The 18,617-nt window shown below is 44.4% G+C and overlaps 1 protein-coding gene across 4 annotated transcripts in view; it reads left to right on the top strand.

The window, feature by feature from the left end:
* Window positions 1-18,617, top strand: part of N4BP2 (NEDD4 binding protein 2) — a 1,530,410-nt gene that overhangs the window by 781,389 nt on the left and 730,404 nt on the right. For all 4 annotated transcript variants that reach the window (XM_085642232.1, XM_085642233.1, XM_085642234.1 and 1 more), the window contains one exon: window positions 11,870-11,955. In XM_085642232.1, coding sequence (XP_085498358.1) covers window positions 11,870-11,955 — 86 coding nt within the window. The remainder of the gene's footprint in view (window positions 1-11,869; window positions 11,956-18,617) is intronic.

The following is an 18,617-nucleotide window of genomic DNA, read 5'->3' as shown; positions in this document are numbered from 1 at the left end:
CCTTCGATTTCTACTGGGAGTGCCCTAAACAGATACATTATCTTGGGGAGCATTACCATTTTGAGAACATTAATTCTTCCTATAATGGTCAGGTGCAATGAGTTCATCCGCCTGAGGTCTGTGGCTATTTTATAAATCATGGGATCAAAATTAATTTGTGCGATCCGATCTATATCCAAACTAATCCTGACCCCAAGGTAGGTAGCCATAGGTACTCGCTGACAATCCTGAAAGATAATATTTTCAGTACAAATTATTTGAGACTTGGACTTATTCAGCAAATACCCCGACTCCTTTCCGAATATGATTGCCATGGCTTCTATTTCCTTCATTGCCTCCTCTGTATTAGATGTTAATACCGCGATGTCATCTGCGTAGGCTAGAACTTTAGTATCGAACCCTTGAGTTACCGCCGGGATAATGACCCGATTTTCAGTAATCTGTGGGATGAATGGATCAATAAATAGGGCAAAAAAGATTGGGAAGCAGGGACACCCCTGCCTTGTTCCCCTTGCCACTCTTATGATATCCGATTCTTTGCCCATCAACTGGAGCTTCGCGTGTGGTGCCCTATACATTGCTTTGATTGCAGTGATGAACGAGGGCCAAATCCCTTGGCTGCCAAGACTCCCCATAAGAACTCCCATGCCACCCGGTCAAATGCCTTTTCCGCGTCTAGGAGGATCACAGCCAGATTCCGATTAGTTTCCTTGGTGATATCAGACAAGGCCACGGCTCACCTCACATGATCTGTTGTGTCTCTGCCGGGTACAAAGCCGTGTTACCAAGGCGATACGAGACTGGCTATGACCTCCTGAAGACGATTTGCCCAAAAATTTTAATACATTTTTGCATCCACATTGATTAGAGAAATAGGCCTATATGAAGTAGGCTTGTCCGGTGGCTTATCTTTCTTTGGGAAGATAACAATATTGGTACCCTCCCAAGAATCTGGCAGGTTTCCAGAATTATTGTACCACCCAAAAACAAATCCAGAAGCTGGGGGGCTAGCTCTTCTTGGAAAATTTTATAGAATTCTGATGGACACTTATCGGGGCATGCTGCCTTACCCGAGGTCAGCTGCTGTATCAAAGTTTGCACTCCTTCCATTACCAGTTCAGACTCCAACCTGTCCCTCTCGTCCCCCACAGCCTCCTACACTCCTCACTTACACTCACAGATGGACTTCCCTGAAGGCCCTGTACCTCCTCCGTATAGAGGTCTTGATAGAACTTATGGAATACATTAACTATATCCACCCCGTCTGTGTATGAGACCCCCCCACTTGTTATTGTGAATATCCTACTCCATCGATTTCTGTCTCGTCTTTAGAGCGAGAAGTCTCCCAACTGTTTCCCCACACTCATACCTCTCCGCCCTATGGGTCTGATATCCTGCTGCTGCCTTTTGGGAGTAGTACGAGCCTATCTCTGCTTTAGTCACAGTAATATCTATCTGAGTTGTGGCCACATCCACCCCACGCACTATCTTACCCAGATGTTCTGTCTCTAAATCCCGGAGAATAGCACGCAAAGGCTTACTCTTCAGCTCTTGTTGCTGTTTTTTATTAGAGACAAAACTGACAAACTCCCCCCTTAATCCTGCCTTGAATGCATCCCAAACCATATTGCGCAATGCGCTATATCTGTTCATATTGAAGAATTCTATTATCCACTTTTTAAAATAGCTGACAAATTCCTGATCCACCAACAACTTTCGATCGAACGTCCATTGAGATTGCTGCATTTGTATTTGCTGCATTCTTACCACTAAGGTCAAGAGATTATCATCGGACATTAATTTCGGTTCTATTTCTATTCCTGCCCCACTGAGAATCTGCTTCGAGATGAAGAAGTAATCCAACCTAACATATTTTCTGTGAGGGAAAAATATGTGTATCCAGGATCGGAAGGAAGCTTAGAATCCCATACATCCGTTAACCCGTGACTTTTAATTAGTGATACCAAAGCTCTGTATACTTTAGGCTTCCGTCCTTGATACCTACTGGACATCATACTACCAACTCCTAAATGAATATTAAAATCCCCACACAATCAAAGGGGTAGGCCAGGTTGCCAACTCCAATTCGAGATCTTCTAAAATCTTTGACTCGTCCTGGTTTGAGCCATAAACCGTTCCTATTGTTTTTCCCAATGCTAATTCTACCATGGCCCATCTACCTTCACTGTTCACCCAGTGTCCGTTTGACTAGTCCTATTTTATTCTTGGCTATAATGGCCATCCCCTTTAATGTTGGAAGTTTGAGAAGAACAGGCCATTAGGGAGTACCCCTTTATCATAATTGATCCCCTCTTATCCCATGGTATCTGTGTCTATTGGAGACAGACGATATCCAAGTTGATAGTTTTTATCATCTCCATAGTCCTGATCCCCTTTGTTCCTATCCCCTAAACCTCCTATGTTGACAGAACAAATACTAATCTTACCCATTTACTCTAAATAAGTGGTCCTTCGTAGTTTCCATAACAAACCTTTTCCCCCTCTGACCCTGGAGGGAGCAATTTATTCCAGTTTCTGTCATTATTCTTAATACTTTACAATATTGCTTGAAAGTCTTGCTAATTGCCTCTCTGAGTTTTTTCGCTCCATTTTTCCCACACTGACCAGAAAACATCCTTACCCTTTGACCCCCAGACCACCCCGCTCCCCCACCACCCCTGACCCCTCCCTCACCACCCTCCCTCCTGTGTCTGCCCACCCTCCCTCCCTCCTGTGTCTGCCCACCCTCCCTCCCTCCCATCTTTGAGAAGTACCCAGTCCGCACATCGGTCTGTTAGAAGATGTAAAGCGGATTGCCGACACCGTGAATTGCCATACATACTACGTTACAATTATAGGGAAAGACAATACAAGAAAAAGAGAAAAAACATAGAGAAGGGGATCCTCCTCCCAGACAACTCCAGATAAGGATACCAGGATATCAAAAGAAAATGTATCCTAGCGTTTTCCTAACTTCTGCTATTCTGAATTTATCCCAACCCATTAGGATGCTCAGACTTCAACCCTGCCAAGAACTATTTGGCTTTTATTTCTAATGTAAAAAAAACGTTGTTGAACCTTGCCAGACTACTTTCAGGGAGGCTGGATTATTCAGAAAAGCATTAGTGCCCTTATCCTGAAAGGGTTTTATTAGCTGGCGAAGTCGCCACCTTCTCTCAACAGTGACGTGGCAGAAGTCCGGTCTGACGAAAAAAGAAAGATTAACCTACACTTCTCCTAGCCTCGAGCCTGGCTCGCTCTTTCGAACACCGCCTGCCTCAAGATAAAGTTCCCAAAAAAAACAAGATGGCCCTTGGCTTTGCCCCTTCCCTGAAGGGATGTCTCAGGTTGAAAGGTGTCCTATGGACTCGTTGGATCTCTTGTTGCCAGTTCCAATCTGAAAGTTCCGGGAATGCTTGCCGAAAGAGATCCAACACATAGGTCCGAATGTCCGATCCCTCCTTCCCATCGGGGATTCCCAGGAACCTTAGATTATTACGCCGCTGGTGATTCTCGCTGTCCTCCAATTTCCAATAGATATCAGTGATCCGTTTCTCTTGTTCTTTAGATTGTGTAAGTTTTTCAGTCACCTCGTGTCTCGACATTGCTGACTCTGGTTTCAAGCTCTGTAAGGCGTTCGCCTATAGTGTTACAGGTCTTTGTCAATTTCCTTACTGCGCCCTGTACTTTTCTTGCCGCGCTCTGGGCTTTGTGTGCATCCACCCGTGTCTCTTCCCGGTGCTGCATGATTGTTTGCAGTACAGTTTCTAATGTCTGGGGATGCGAGCCAGGAATGCCCTGCGGTGCTGTATTTTGGGCAGTGTTTATCGAATCAGTTAATGAATAGTCCCATTTCAGACTAGTGGCCCTTTGTAGATGATGCCGAGTTTTCTTCCCCCAATCCGTCGAGCCGTCATTAAGAGAGAATCCCCAACCTTATCTGGGTCGCTGTCATTTTCACTAGACACAATTGAGGATCCTGAGCCATCAGCCGACCTTTCAGGGCCATCAGATAGGGAAAAAAACAGTCATTTGAATCTATCGCAGCCTCAGTATTTAAATGCGATATATCTTGATCCTAAGGTCCGCTTGCTAGACTGTCTCTATTGTTGGGGGCCCATTACCCGTTGTATACCCTCATGGCTCCCCTCCACCTATCTTCTGTTCTCCCTCATTCTCCTCATCCTGGCTTAAAGGTGGCATGCTACGCCCCAATTCCCCCTGTTGGTTGAAACATATTGCTTTAGAATTGATAAGTTTCAGTACATCTCCCTTTTTCGAAACAGTATTTACACTCAGACTCCCTGAGTGTAGTTCTTATGCCGGGCGTATATAGAGATTGGCCTCTCCAGCTGCCACTAAGCCATTCCCTCGTCCAGATCCGTGGGAGAGTGCTGCCACCTCTCCCTCTGCTGTAGCTGTAACTGTAGTTGCAGACTGCTTTCCACTGGGAGCGCACAGCATTTCCAACACTGAGCCCCCCAGTATGCGTTGTCCAGATGAGATCCTTCCCCTTCCCTTTTCTGTAGCCAGCTCCTTCTTCTCCGGTGCTGGCGTCGCTGTTACCGGCGTCCGCTTGCCGCCTTGTCTCCCCTTAGCACCGGTTGGACCCACCGTCAAGGGCACACCAGATTTCCCCTTTACCGATTTGGCGGCCTTGGGAGCAATTCGTGTGGTCACCTTCTCCCGGCAGCGCCGGCAGCCGATGGACGCGAGGATCAGCTCCGCCAGTAAGAACGATATCGCCCAGCACTCCTGCGGCAGCGCGTCCACTGGACAACCTTCGAGTCACAGTCGAGTGTCCGCAATAGTGCGGAAGGTCCCAGCGTCGAAAAGCATTGAGCCAGTATGTACAATATACTCTTTTTAGTTGTCTCCCCGTCCTGTCGGGTACGCTTTCACGGTGCTAATTGGCAAGTCCGCTACAACGACCTCAAGCGCCCGCCATCTAGGTTTTCTAGGTTTCCTTAGGTGCTGGTTGAACTAGGCCCAAAATCCTCAGCTCTGGACATTGCAAAAATGGGTCAGTTTTCTGTGGAAAATTGTGATGTCTCTGCGTTTCGTTTTGGGCTGTTTCCTGTTGTGGGCACTAGGCCTACCCAAACAAGTGAGGTACCATTTTTATCGGGAGACTTGAGGGAATGCTGGATGGGTAGAAGTTTGTGGATCCCCACAGACTCCAGAACTTTGCATCACAGAAATGTGAGGAAAATATATATTTTTTTTTTAACAAAGTTTGATGTTTGCAAGTGATTCTGGGTAATGGAACCTTGTGAGAGCCACACAAGTGACATTATCCTGGATTCACCTGGGTGTCTTCTTTAAAAAAAATGTACAGGTTTGCAAGGTCTCCTAGGTACCGGCTGAGCACAGCCCCAAAATCCACAGCTAGGCACATTGTTATAAATAGGGTCAGTTTTCACTGGAAAAATGTGATGTGTCCACATTGCATTTTGAGCCGTTTTGTGTCGCACAAACTTGGCCTACTCACACAAGTGAGGTACCATTTTTATCGAGAGTCTTGGGGGAATGCTGAGCGGGTGGAAGTGTGTGGCTCCCAGAACTTTCCATCACAGAAATGTGAGGAAAATATGTTTTTTATTTTTACACATTTGAGGTTTGCAAGGGATTCTGGGTAGCATAAGTTGGTGAGAGCCACACAAGTCACCCCATCCTGGATTCCCCGGGGTGTCTAGTTTAAAACAATCTACAGGTTTGCTATGTATCTCCAGGTTCCGGCTGGGCTAGGGCTCAAAATCCACAGCTAGGACATTGCACAAAAAAAGGGTCAGTTTTTAGTGGGAAAATGTGATGTGTCCATATTGCGTTTTGACCCATTTCCTGTCGCGTGCACTAGGTCTACCCACACAAGTAAGTGAGGTACCGTTTTTATCGGGAGGCTTAGGGTAACTCAGAATAGTAGAACAAGTGTTATTACCAGTTGTCTTTCTATTCACTTCTGCCTTCAAATGTAAGACGGTGTGTAAAAAAGAAGACATTTTGAAAAATGCCCCCTAATTCAGATGCTAGTATGGCTACCCACAAATTCAGAGATGTGCGAATAACCACTGCTTCTAAACTTCATATCTTGTTTCCATTTCGGAAATATATAGGTTACCTTGGTACCTATTTTTCACTCCTTATATTTTACCAAATGCATTGCTGTATACCCAGTACACAATGAAAAAACATTGCAAGGTGAAACACAGTTATTGGCTCTGGGTACCTCGGGTTCTTGGTGAACCTACAAGCCCGATATATACCCACAACCAGAAGGGTCCAGCGGTAGTAAATGGTATATTGCTTTCTAAAATCTAGCAAAGATAGAAGTTGTTGCAGGTGAGAATGTAGGCACAATGGCTATTTTTTCAACTCAATTTCAATTTTGTTTTTAATTTCAACTGTTACATTCAATAGAAAATCCTTGAAAGATCTACACAAAGAACCCCTTGCTGATTTCAGAATTTTGTCTTCTTTACAGAAATGTATAGCTTTCTGGGATCCATTATTAGTTTCACACCCAGTCCACCACTAACTGGAGGAGTTTGAAAGCACAACAAATAGGAAAAATAGGCTATGTCCCAGTAAAATGTGAAAACTGTGTAGGAAATGTTGGTTTTCTGACAAACGCCTGCCTTTTCATGAAAGCTTGGAGGATGGTGATTTCAGCACCAAAAACTCTTCGTTGATACAATTTGCATGGAAAGAAGCAAACTCTGTTTTTTGCAGCACTTTTTCCCCCAAACCCCAAAATGTAGCTGTATTTTGCCTAATTTCTCAGTCCCCTCCAGGGGAATCCACAAAGCCTGGGAACCTTTAGAATCCTAAAGATGTTGGAAGAAAAGGAAGCAAATTTGGCATGGATACCTTATGTGGACAAAAAGGTATGGGGGCCTAAACGTGAAATACCCCTAATAGCCAAAAAAAGGGCGTGGAACGGGGGGGGGGGGGCACCACACCCAAAATTTCAACAGTTACCTAGAGCGCAATTCAACCTGTAATGTCGAATAAAGGTAGCCTCAGAAGCCCAAGTCCCAGCACGACAGATTTCATCCAAAGCCGCCCCATGAAAGGTGGCCCAGGAAGCCCTGACCCCCCTAGTATAGTGGACCTAGTCCCCTGGATTCTGATAAGCCAAAGAAATAATAGACTTGATCCAACGACCCAAGGTCAGTCCAGAAGGAGCCTTCCCACAGCCTGCCAGACCAAAAGTCACAAGCAGATTGTCAGAAGCACGAAAGGCAGCAGACCTGTCCACATACACAGACAAAGGACGCTTCACATCCAGAGAGTGCAACAAGTGTTCCTCAGGAGAACAAGGTGAAGGGTAGAAAGAAGGCAACACCAACTCCATATGAAACTTAGAACAAATTTTCGGAAGAAAACCAGGATCCAAACTCAAAATTACAGCATCATCTACAAACCTCAAAAAAGGGGGAGAACAGTACAAAGTAGAAAGTTCCCTCAACCTCCTAGACGAAGTGATGTCAAGAACTTGACATCCACAGTCAACAAAGGCTCAAAAGGAGAGGACTGAAGAGCATGCAGGACCAGAGAAAGATCCCAGGTATGCACCGGACAGCAGGGGAGGAGAGAGAAAAGCTCCGGAACAGCCAGGACACCCACAGACCATCCACAGAGGACAAAGAAGCCGGATGCCGGAAAGCCCGGACCGCCCCCCCACTTGCCCTTCAGGGTAGATAGAGCAAAACCTTTATGGAACCCGTCCAAAAAGAATTGCAGAATGTCAGATACAGAACAAGACAGACAAGACGTAGAGGACAGACCATGAACAGAACACCAGCTGTCGAACAAAGACCATTGCTCTGAATAAGAAGACAAAGTGGACTTCCTATGTGAACCCTGCATCACGTAAATAATACGGTCATGCAAACCCAGCTCACCTAGCGACAGCTGCTCAACCTCCAGACTGCTAAGGTGAATGGGACCAGCAGGTAAGGAGTGGAAGACTTCAGAGGCGACGGATGCCACAGCAAGATCTAAGGAGGGGACCCACCACCAGACACAACAACAGCGGGAACCAAGACCTCCGGGGCCAGTGGTAACATAGCCACCACTTGCGGCCCCACCCTCTGGACCTTCAACAGGAACACAGGAATGAGGGGAATGGAGGGAAGGCATACAGCAACTAAGGAGGCTGCGTGAGGGATAAGCCTTCGCACCCCACACTCCCTTTGCCGTAACCTGGGAACAAAAGAGAGGCAGGAGAGCATTGGTCTGGAAGCAAATAAGTCCATCCTGGGAGTCCCGGCACTTCGGAAAATTCAGAAGGAAGTCGTGATTCTCGAGCATTCGTATGCTCAAAGAGACATCACCAAGGCAGGCGGGGCCAGCAGTAGCCATTCGTCCAGGTATGGAAATATCAAGACCCACTGTAGGTGTAGGGAACAGGAAGGCAGCGCCAGTACAAATCGTGTACACTGCAGGAATCGCAGTAACGTTGCGCCTATGTCCCCCACCGAAGCCCTGAATTAGGATTTCGCAGGTATTACCTGACCTGTAGTTCAATAGAACGTAACTTGAACTTTGACTCTAGTTTTGGACAACATCCATCTCTTTCACATCAAACACCTCTTTCTAGGTCCTGACGAAAGCCCCCCGACCCCAGGGACACCTAAGGGGCTGAAACATGTCGACCGATCACTTGGACTAATAGTGCAGTGGACTCATTGTATGCCCAATCCTGCACAACATTGTTTTTATTCTTTTCCCATGCTCAAGACTGAATAAAATATGGTCTAGGTAACATGAGGAACCTCCTTTTTAAACTATTTTTCACTCTACACGAGCACTATTCACAATTTTTTGATTTCTGATCACTACTGTATTATCCAGTGGTTCCCTCCGGGTGGAGGAAGCATGAAAGAAACCCTATGATGATGCTGTCACGTAGTTGAGATAAGGCTGAGAATCAAGATATACCGCCCCTTTGACCTCCTTTACATGAATGAGGATTTTTTAACCATATGACGGAAAGAACCACATGAACCCTGGTAACAGGTACAAGTGATCCATTCACCTTGATTATAGGTGCAGGGGAGCCACCACCTTGGTAAAGATCCCGGGGCGAGGAACGCATGCTGAAGGGAGGACACAAACCTGCCAATGACGACCCTGCAGGGAGAACCTCAGAAACTTCTGGCACATGCAGATACGCATCCTGAAGATCCAAGGTAGACATCACAAAACCATCTTGAATCAACGGGATCTCACGTTGCAGGCTCTCCATCTTAAAGGGGATCTTCCGGGCAAACCTGTTCAGGGGCCTGAAGTTGATAACATTTCTGAAACCCACTGTAACCTTCAGGACCAGAAAGACGATCGAATAAGTGCCTTTGCCCCACTCCGACATCGGAACAGGAACCATTGCCTTCTTCAGGAACAACAGTTGAACCCCTTCCAACAGAGCCTTCCGACAGGGACCATCCTTTGGAACCAGAGTACAAACCATGCCAGACTCCGGGGAGGGGACAGGAACTCAATCTGGTAACCCCTCTCCAGGACACTCAGCACCCAATGGTCTGTAGTCGTGAGTCTCCAGGCCGCCAGGAATTGCCGCAGTCTCCCACCAACCTCGGGTAGTCCACCAACAGGACCTTGGAAGGCAGCATAGTCAGGAACGCTGACTCCCAGGACTGGCAGCCGGATGAGGCTTCCTCTGAAATTTCCCCTTGAAACCTTTCTGTGGGGCCTTCTGGTTCTTGAAGTTACTACTCTGCTGGCGAGAAGGCTGACAAAAAGACTTTGCAGAGGAAAAGAAAGCTTCCTTGTGCCGCTGTTGCCTCCGAAAGGAAGAGGAATGCTTCTGCTCCTTTAAAACCTTATGCAGCTTCTCCTCAGGGCTTTGACCAAAAAGGTGAGGACCGGTAAACGGCAGCCTCATATCCATGGAACACTAAACAGCATCCGCGTTTCAACCCTTTAGCAGCAAATTAGGTCTGGCCGCAATGGAAGCACCACAGGATAAAGCTGACACTCTAACAGAGTCAAACGCAATGTCAGAAAGAAACTCAGCCTGAAGTTCCATGGACTCCAACAACTCAGGACACTGCCCACCATCCTTGATCGTAGAGAACATAGATTTGATGTCGGACTGTAAAGACTGTGCCACATAAGCACCATATACCCCTGAACAAATGGCAAAATGGGATCCTGCATAAGCCTTCTTCAGGCAGGTTTTTTTATTGTTGGCATACACGGCGATTGAGACGGATGCAGACCCGGACTGCTGGGCAGACCTAAATTATTTTGTATTTCCCTTGGGCCGGTTATTAAACTCCTACCGGTTTCTATATGAGGGACCTGATTTGTTTACACCCCCTCCTAGCATACCTATGGCCGGACCTTGGATTAATTTTATTACCTTTGATACGATTGCTTCTTCTCTTTGGCTTAACCTGATACGCCCATATCCCTGAACAAGTTGTTTTGACCTCGAGTGTTTCTGTTGGATGCCCTGTTAATTATATTGTGTGTCCTGATGATGACCTAACCAATTTAGTTTGGTTGAAACGGAGGTTGATTTGAAATAAAAACCTATTGATTGCCTAATCTTGTGCTACTAATTCTTAAAAAAAGAGTAGAAATTCTACGGACCTATCAAATTTACTCAATTTGTCAAGCAGCTTGTCTACTGGCAACCTTTTGATTTTCTAAAATCTTTTTTTAAATGTCCTACATTGCTTACACCTTTCTTGAGGGACCACATAGTCCTTCTTACTGACGGTCTGTTTTAACTAAGCTCTCAGGACCAGATGTACAAAGAATGGAGCCGTACCAACTTTTACCTAATCCATTCTTTTTTTGTGAACCAACCTTTTTACTAATTAGGCAGATTCACAAAAAACCTGATTCACAATGGGTCTCAATTCGACCTACTTCATGAATATTAAAGAGGTAGGTCGCAAATTCCGACCCACTGTTAATCGCTGCCATCACAGGGATTGTGGTGTGCTGAGGTCAGCAGACCACCATGACTGTGATTGCTTTCAAATAAAGCTATTTTTTTTTAATGTAGTCTGTTTTACGTAAAGGAAAACAGGATGCTTTAAAAAAATTAATCTGTTTAATTCTCATTTTTTTAAGACTAGGCAGTGGTCCTGGTGACCACTGCCTACTCTTAAAATATTTTTTTCAACATTCACTAAGAGGAAGGGATCCCCAAGTGACCCCTTCCTTTTTTCAAATGATTTGCCACTACCTTTCATTAGACTGTAAACCCTTAATGTTTTGCAACCGAATTTTGATTGCTAAACAATACATACCATTCCATTTCTGTATTTGAAAGGGACGCCCTCCCTTCAAAATTCTGATATGGTATGTAGTTGCAAACCTAAATTGATATTTGATATCGTGTTACCGATTTGCAATTTGGCATTACTGCTATCGCAAACTGCCTGATTCTGCTAATCAAACCCTTGTGATTGCAAAAAGACTTCGTACCTCTAGCCCTGCATTATGAACATTTAAATCTGCCCTGATTAATCTATATTTTTCAATGTTCTACATTGGTATATACGTATTTTCTTTGCAAGTGCAGATGTGGTGGTGGTTTTAAGACCTATGTGTGCCAATAGAAACATTCTGTTTCTCTTCTGGTGCTATTATAAATGCAGGCCAGGTGTACATCTGCCTATAAGAAGCAACCAGTAGTGGTGCCATGTTATGGCTATATACCTTGAGTACTCTTTCTGATATATTAGTTTGCATGTTTCTGTCCTTTCATGCTGCTTTAGGAAATTATTGCTGCTTTGGTAATATGACAGTTTATATATCCAATGTCAAGTTATTTCTTCGATTCTTTTATTTTCACATTTTAAAAAGCAATTATATTTTTCTCTCTTCAAAGGGTCATTAACTGTTGAGGATTGTCTGGTGCATATCGATCTAGATCTGGCAAAAGTTATTCATGAGAAATGGAAAGAATCCATTATGGTATGTACAGTTTGTAATGCATGCTTTTAAGTAATATGATTTTGTGAGTTAACATTTCTCTGTTTGAAAATGTATCTCCACATTCTCAGTTGTCTTCATTGATATATGAATTGGCATCATACATAATCATTATTAAGACCTTATTTCCTGAGTTAAATTTCCGAATTAAGTTTTTTAGATTTGGTAGTTTGATCTTAGAGTGTTGCCAAAGAAGGCATTCTTTCTTCCTATCCCCCTCTATACTAGTCCATAAAGTGATAAGATACATAAAAACTGAAAATTGTTGCTTTTTTTTTGTTTCCCTTGACGCAGACTTCACTTGTAGAAGATCATGCAGATTGTGATTCTCTGAAATGCAAAACCCAATTTAGAAGATATATTTAAAGGGCTCATTGTAAATCTCCTCTTCCGTACAATATCACACTGCCCTGCCATAATATTGACTTAGGTGGCTGAATTTTCCTTTCTAATTATAATATGCAATAATTATCAGCCCACCTACCACCATACTCACTGAGTGTCTGAATTAGTAGGAAATTCGGTAACAGCAGTTTTTGGGCAGCATAAGGCTAGCACAATTTAATAACCAGGATAAATAAGTAGGCTGCTTTACTCACAAAATTTTCCTTCGGCGACTTTTTAATCAGTTAAAATTAGCCATAAATCTACAAATTTTGTAAGCCAGCACTGATCAGTGCTTGAGTTTTTTTTAGGGGTATGTTCATGCTGTATTGTCAGGTTTGGCCTAATAAATGCTGTTGCCACCATTCTTTTTACAAAGTCAAAAGTCTTGACATGAAACAAGTAGAATTGCTGGATTTGCTATTTGTTGAATTTGCAGCATCATACTTCAGGAATAGCGCTTAGGCTCTACATAATATCAGTTCTTTGGCGTCCAGTGTTTTCATTAATGCATTGTTAGAAATGCAATCTGCACAGAAATCATTTTTGTCTGGCACTGCATGCCTGATCAAGGAACAGCAAGTCTTGTGCCATCACATACCAATGCAATTGTTTATTTAATAGTATACTTTGTGTTGAATTCATTAGAAAAACCACCTGTACGAAAGGTTTTGAGAGGTGTAGGGTAAATGCTAATAAGGGAACTTGTTACTTAGGATACATTTAGTGATACTTTTAAAACGTGGACACTGGAAAATCTGAGATCACTAAGAAGCATTGGACGAAATATATGTCACATTTTTAATACCATCGAGAAGAAATATGTTTATTCCAATCTACAATTCATATGCAAATTTGCTAAGTGGCCCATGAAATGTGTGACACTGATTCAGTTCTGACTTTATAGTCACACAGTGTTGCATGCTGTGACCTGTCCATTCCCCTTACACATCAAACCAAAAGAGCTATACACAGCCAAACAGTCTTTTAAAGACCCTGAAGGCAAGAAGAAGAGAAAACAAAATCCCCCAAAGTCAAATAATCCCCGCTCTCCTAGCGGTCCACAGAAAGGAAGTCTGGCAGCTAAGAACAAATGTGATTGAAGAAGAATGGCTGAAAATCTTCACCCTCCTCAAAGAAGAAGAGATATTCAACTTTGGAAGCACATCAACCAACTAAGCAACACCGGCCAGACAAAGGAGAATGGCGTGGTGGACCAAAAGTGGGTAAATTACTTCAAGCAGCTGTACTCTAACCACCAGAGCACATCATACACTCCCCCCACCAATCACCCTCTGCACTCAGCATGGTCCCCCAAATAACTAGTTTCTCAGAGGCTACAGTAACAGACACAATCAAAAAATAAGGAACAACCAAGCTCCAGGACCCAACGGGGTCCCAGCTGCAGTGTTCAAATCATCACAAGCTTATTGGTCAGGACAGCTTACACCACTCTTCAATTACGCTTATGCCGCCTCAATAATTCCACTATCGTGAAGAGGATCAACACTCTTCCCAATTCATAAAAAAGGGAAATGAATGAAACTGTAAAATTACCGGCTCATTGCAAAAGTATATGCCTGAGTATTAATTGAAAAACTGGAAGCCTTGGCAACAGACCACAACGTTCTCCCCTTTTTCCAATCCAGTTTCAAGCCCAAAAGCTCAACTACGGATAACATTCTAGCACGGGGTCATCTGTCAAGCTGAGCCACACAGCCGAAGCTTCCACCTTTATTTTGATGTTTTGTAGACTACAGCGCAGCATTCGACCGGGTGGACCGAGGGAAACTGTGGGAGAAACTACTCACCTGGGGAATCCCCCAACAGCTACTCAAGGCTATAACTGCATTATACCAGGGGACGTGGGCCGGAATTAAAAACCAGCCAAACAACTGCAGCAGGAAAATTGCCAACTAACTACGGCCTCAAACAAGGCTATGTTCTTGCCCCTCTTCTTTTCAACCTCTACATGGCAGATCTGGGCAAAAGTTTGGAAGGTGTTGGCCTAATAACACAGAGGATGGGGAAAGTGTGGTTCCAAATCCTCCAGTACACAGATAACATTGTAATAATTGGTCACTCCTGAATTGACTTACAGAGAGCCCTCAATGCACTCTATAGGTACAACCATAACAACAACTTTTTGGTGAACCAGGGGAAGACTGAGATAGTCATCTTTGGGAAATATCCACTGACGAAAACAGCTCAATGGCAATTCGCCAACTTCCAAATAAAATCATGCACAAGTTCTAGTTATCTAGGAGTCTGGCTCTCTGATGGGGCCAAATCATGGGCCCATTTAAAACATCTCAGAAGTAATGGAGCCGGGATCATCCACAGTCTGAAACGACTAAGCCAACAGCTACACAATCCAACCACGGTACCCATATTAAAAGTCCTGAGAGCCAAACTAGTTCTCTTCTCTCAACTACTGTCACCTAGTTTTCCCCAGAGCACTGGATAAGTACCTCACAAATTTTCAAATCTCTGCTTATAAACAAATTCTCACTCTTCCCCGGCAGGCCAGGAGAGCCAGTGTGAGGTTGGAGCTGGGACTCGCTTGCCCAGATCTTATATGCTCAGACGACCTAATAAAATATTACATCAGCACCCTGCGAGCCCCAGCGCCCTCACTCAAAGCACAAATTAAAACTACCTTTGAAGAGGTAGGCTCTCCATGGCAGTCAAAGCTGGCAGTGGCCACAAGCCTTCTCCAAATTGAAGTCTGCAATCTGCATAATCGGGACATCCCGGTAAGAGCTTGGAAAAAAACAGTGAACTTAAGGTCAAGAAACTCTCATTTGAAAGAAACATGGAAAGTCTACTTCACAGATCCAACTTCTCCATACTGGATACCACCTATATCCTGGGGAAAGCTCAGCCGTACTTCGAGCAAGCATTGACAGCCCAGGCATGAAAGAAAATCACCTACATGAGACTTCTTGCACTGCCCATCGCGAACTTCAATCCATCCTGGGCTCGGCAGGACGATTCAGCCGCTTGTTGCCTATGCAGTTATAAACCTTTATCCTGGTTTCATCTGCTGTGCTGCTGCCAAAGATGGCAAGTGATTGTTGCCACTTGCTAACCCCGCTTTGCCGGACCTATGGCCTTAGACACTGCAGCGAAGTCTCTGATCTGTGCTTCTCCTCCAATATAACGCAACCCCAGGCCATTTTGGGAAACTTACCTCCGCGATTCGGGCTGCCCTGCCAAAAACATGAAATCACCAACATCAGCCAGCATGCCTTAGGTCCAAACGGCAACGTTGGAAGGAACAGTAAAGCACTATATCCATCTTGCTTCAGCGCTTAAAGTCCACTTTTATTCTTTTTTTACGAGTTTTAATACGATACATTGCCAAATTTGATTTTAGGTGTTTACATGTAATGATATTAAGTAATTGATCGTCAATAATATATAAATTACAAATTAGTGTGACCTGTAGTTGTTTTTACCATTACAAATATAGACTTAAAATTCAGGAGCATTGTGCGGGAATACCTTTGTTAGTTCTCCATGTCTGTAAGTGTACCCCTGTGTGCAGTATATGTAGTGTTTACCGTACCCTGTTGCCTGATAGTTAAGGATACTCAACTCCATATAATTGTTTTCAGGTTTGGTAATCCAAGTGGTTCAATTGAAATGAACCTAAACTGCAACTCCCTGAATGCATCATGTTGTTCAGTTAAAGACCAGGTCTGAACCAAGGTATGTTTGCTGACATGTAGTCACCTGGTAACCTCAACAATAATGCATGAACCTTATGTCCCTCATTTCTCTATCACCCAACAATCCCCTGATTCACAGTACACTGCTTATCTGATGCACAGCATTCCTTGCATGATGCATATCGGCCAGTACTCCACTGAGGCTCATCACCCGGTGTTCTGTTGAAGCTCACCCAATCCTGTCAGGCACATTGCCAGTGCTCCTGAGACTCAGCTGTATGCTTTGAAATTAATTACATCTACCTTGGTTCATTTTATGTTGGTTTCCTCCACACCGTGTCTTTATGTACAAGTTGAATTTCTAATCCGTTTACTAGTGGAAGCAATTATCTTCTTCAGGACAAGAAACTCCTTGTGAGTGAATGCTTGCACTTAAAAAAACTAAGGTAATACTAACAATTTAACGACCTATACATGGTCACTCGACGTTCTCTAATAGCAAAATATTAAGTTGTTTAAATACTTCTCATGTCCTTTAGTGATGGTGTGAAATGTAAACGTTTTACTTTAAAAGCTTGACTCCGGTTTCTTGTAATTGAAATATTTTCTGTTCATTCCGTCTTTGTTCATCAACGCGCCAATTTGCATAGAGACAAATGAAATGCCCTGGCACCCAAAGCAACCTTTTCAGATTTTGGACTACACAGCCCAAACGGCCTCCACAGACACACTGCAGAGATGGCAATGATGCAGTCCTCCACCTGTTCACGGCCTGGGCCTGCGACCCCGGTGGCAAGCCTCCCAGCTGTCTCATCCATCAATGGTCTAGCTGTGTCAGGACAGGGTGGGGTGGTAGGCTTGATGGAGTAAATGGAGAAGTGGCCACCTCCCTTTTCAGTGGCAGATGGTCAATCTACAAAGCCAATGCTTTCCTATATATTTCGTATCCGTGTAAACAGTATCTGAACCTTTCCCCATGTTGGTTTTGTTTCCATCTACCCACATATTCTAAAGGGGGTGTACCCCTATTCTTGAATCTCTTTGAATGGAAGGAATAGTGAGCTGATTTGCATTTACACGAGCGCTTATTAATGAATGTGAAAATGACACCACCCATGCCTTTGCTTGACTAAGACATTTTGCACCCTGTTACTCATCTAGCTGCTGCTGCCAAATGATTGATTTGTGAGGAAGGAAATGGTAGCATATTTATGAGGTCCGTTGAATGCAGTGTGAAAATAAGCCCAGGATCCTATAAGGTTCCTGCTTCCCTGAGTACTTAGTACCTGCTATTATTATTATTTTTTAACACAGTTGTATTAGGGTTTTGAGATACATGGTGTCTTACATTATACATTTCCGTTTTTGAATTACATTTATACATGTAGATCAACAGTAGGTTCTGTCACGTTTCTTCGTGACATTGCAGTTTGGAGAATAGCCATGTGATACATGGACCTGTGGTCAATGACACTATTATGAGTGCACAATAATCTGGTTTACACAATCTTTCTCAGAACTTCATATATCATCAATTTCGGCCCCAACCACCCGCTCTCAGTACCCCTCCCGCAACTCTACCCTCCCTACTAATCCATAACCATAAACATAAACTTAGCTGCTGTAATCCAATCAGTCCCGTCGGGACAGGCTCCTGAGGGTCAATCTAGATAATTCTCTGCTAGTATGACCCAGGGTGGGGGGGTGTTTCCTGGCCCAGCCCTGTCCCGCCCATCCACCAAGCAGGGATTCGGTAGTTGTATCTAGGTTAACAGTGGGTCCGGGGCGTCTGTGGCATCTTAGTCTGTTTCCGCTTTGAACTGCTCTAGTACTTGGGCCCATTCTTGGGAAATCGCTCTTTTCCTTAATCCCCTATATGCCACACGACTGAGCGCCTCCCCCTCTGCCATCACCCATCTAATTACCTCCTCTCTCCATTTGCCCTCACGTGGTGCGGTGCGAGACTTCCAACGCTGTGTCATTAATCGTTTTACAAGCATCAAAGCTAACCCTGTCAAGCGATGTAGGAGTTTCGCCTTCTTCGGGAGTGGAAAGAGACCCAACAGGCACACCTCCATGGTATCCCAACGGGTGTGTCCCGCAAGTCTAGAGAGCCCATGGGTAACCTCCAACCAAAACCTCCCTAGGGTAGGGCATGACCATAACATATGAGTGAAGTCGGCAGGGTGATGGACACACCTGGGACATTGTGCAGAGGACGAGGGATACATTTCGTGAATAGCCTGCGGTGTAAGATAAGACCTGTGTAATATTAGTATCTATATTGTCTTCAGTCTAAAGTTGCGAGACACTCGTCAGGGATGTTCTAGGGCTGCGTCCCATTCCCTATCATCTAACTCCCTTGCCAGTGCTAGTTCCCACTTCTGACGGAGTGGCAATAGTGATACTTGTAGATGTTCCCGCAGTCCGCGGTACAACCAGCGTAGAAGGTGGCGCCAATGGCCCATAATGTGGAGAGACTGCAGTAATTGAAATGTAGGGGGTTCGTTCTGTGCCACTAACCAGTACCTCCGAACATAATGCACCACCGCTGCATGTGTGAGTAACAGAGTCTCCGGCACCGCA

Source organism: Triturus cristatus, chromosome 2_2 (genome assembly GCF_964204655.1).
Source record: "Triturus cristatus chromosome 2_2, aTriCri1.1, whole genome shotgun sequence".
NCBI classification, from domain to species: Eukaryota; Metazoa; Chordata; class Amphibia; order Caudata; family Salamandridae; genus Triturus; species Triturus cristatus.
This window is presented reverse-complemented; position numbering and strand designations above follow the sequence as displayed.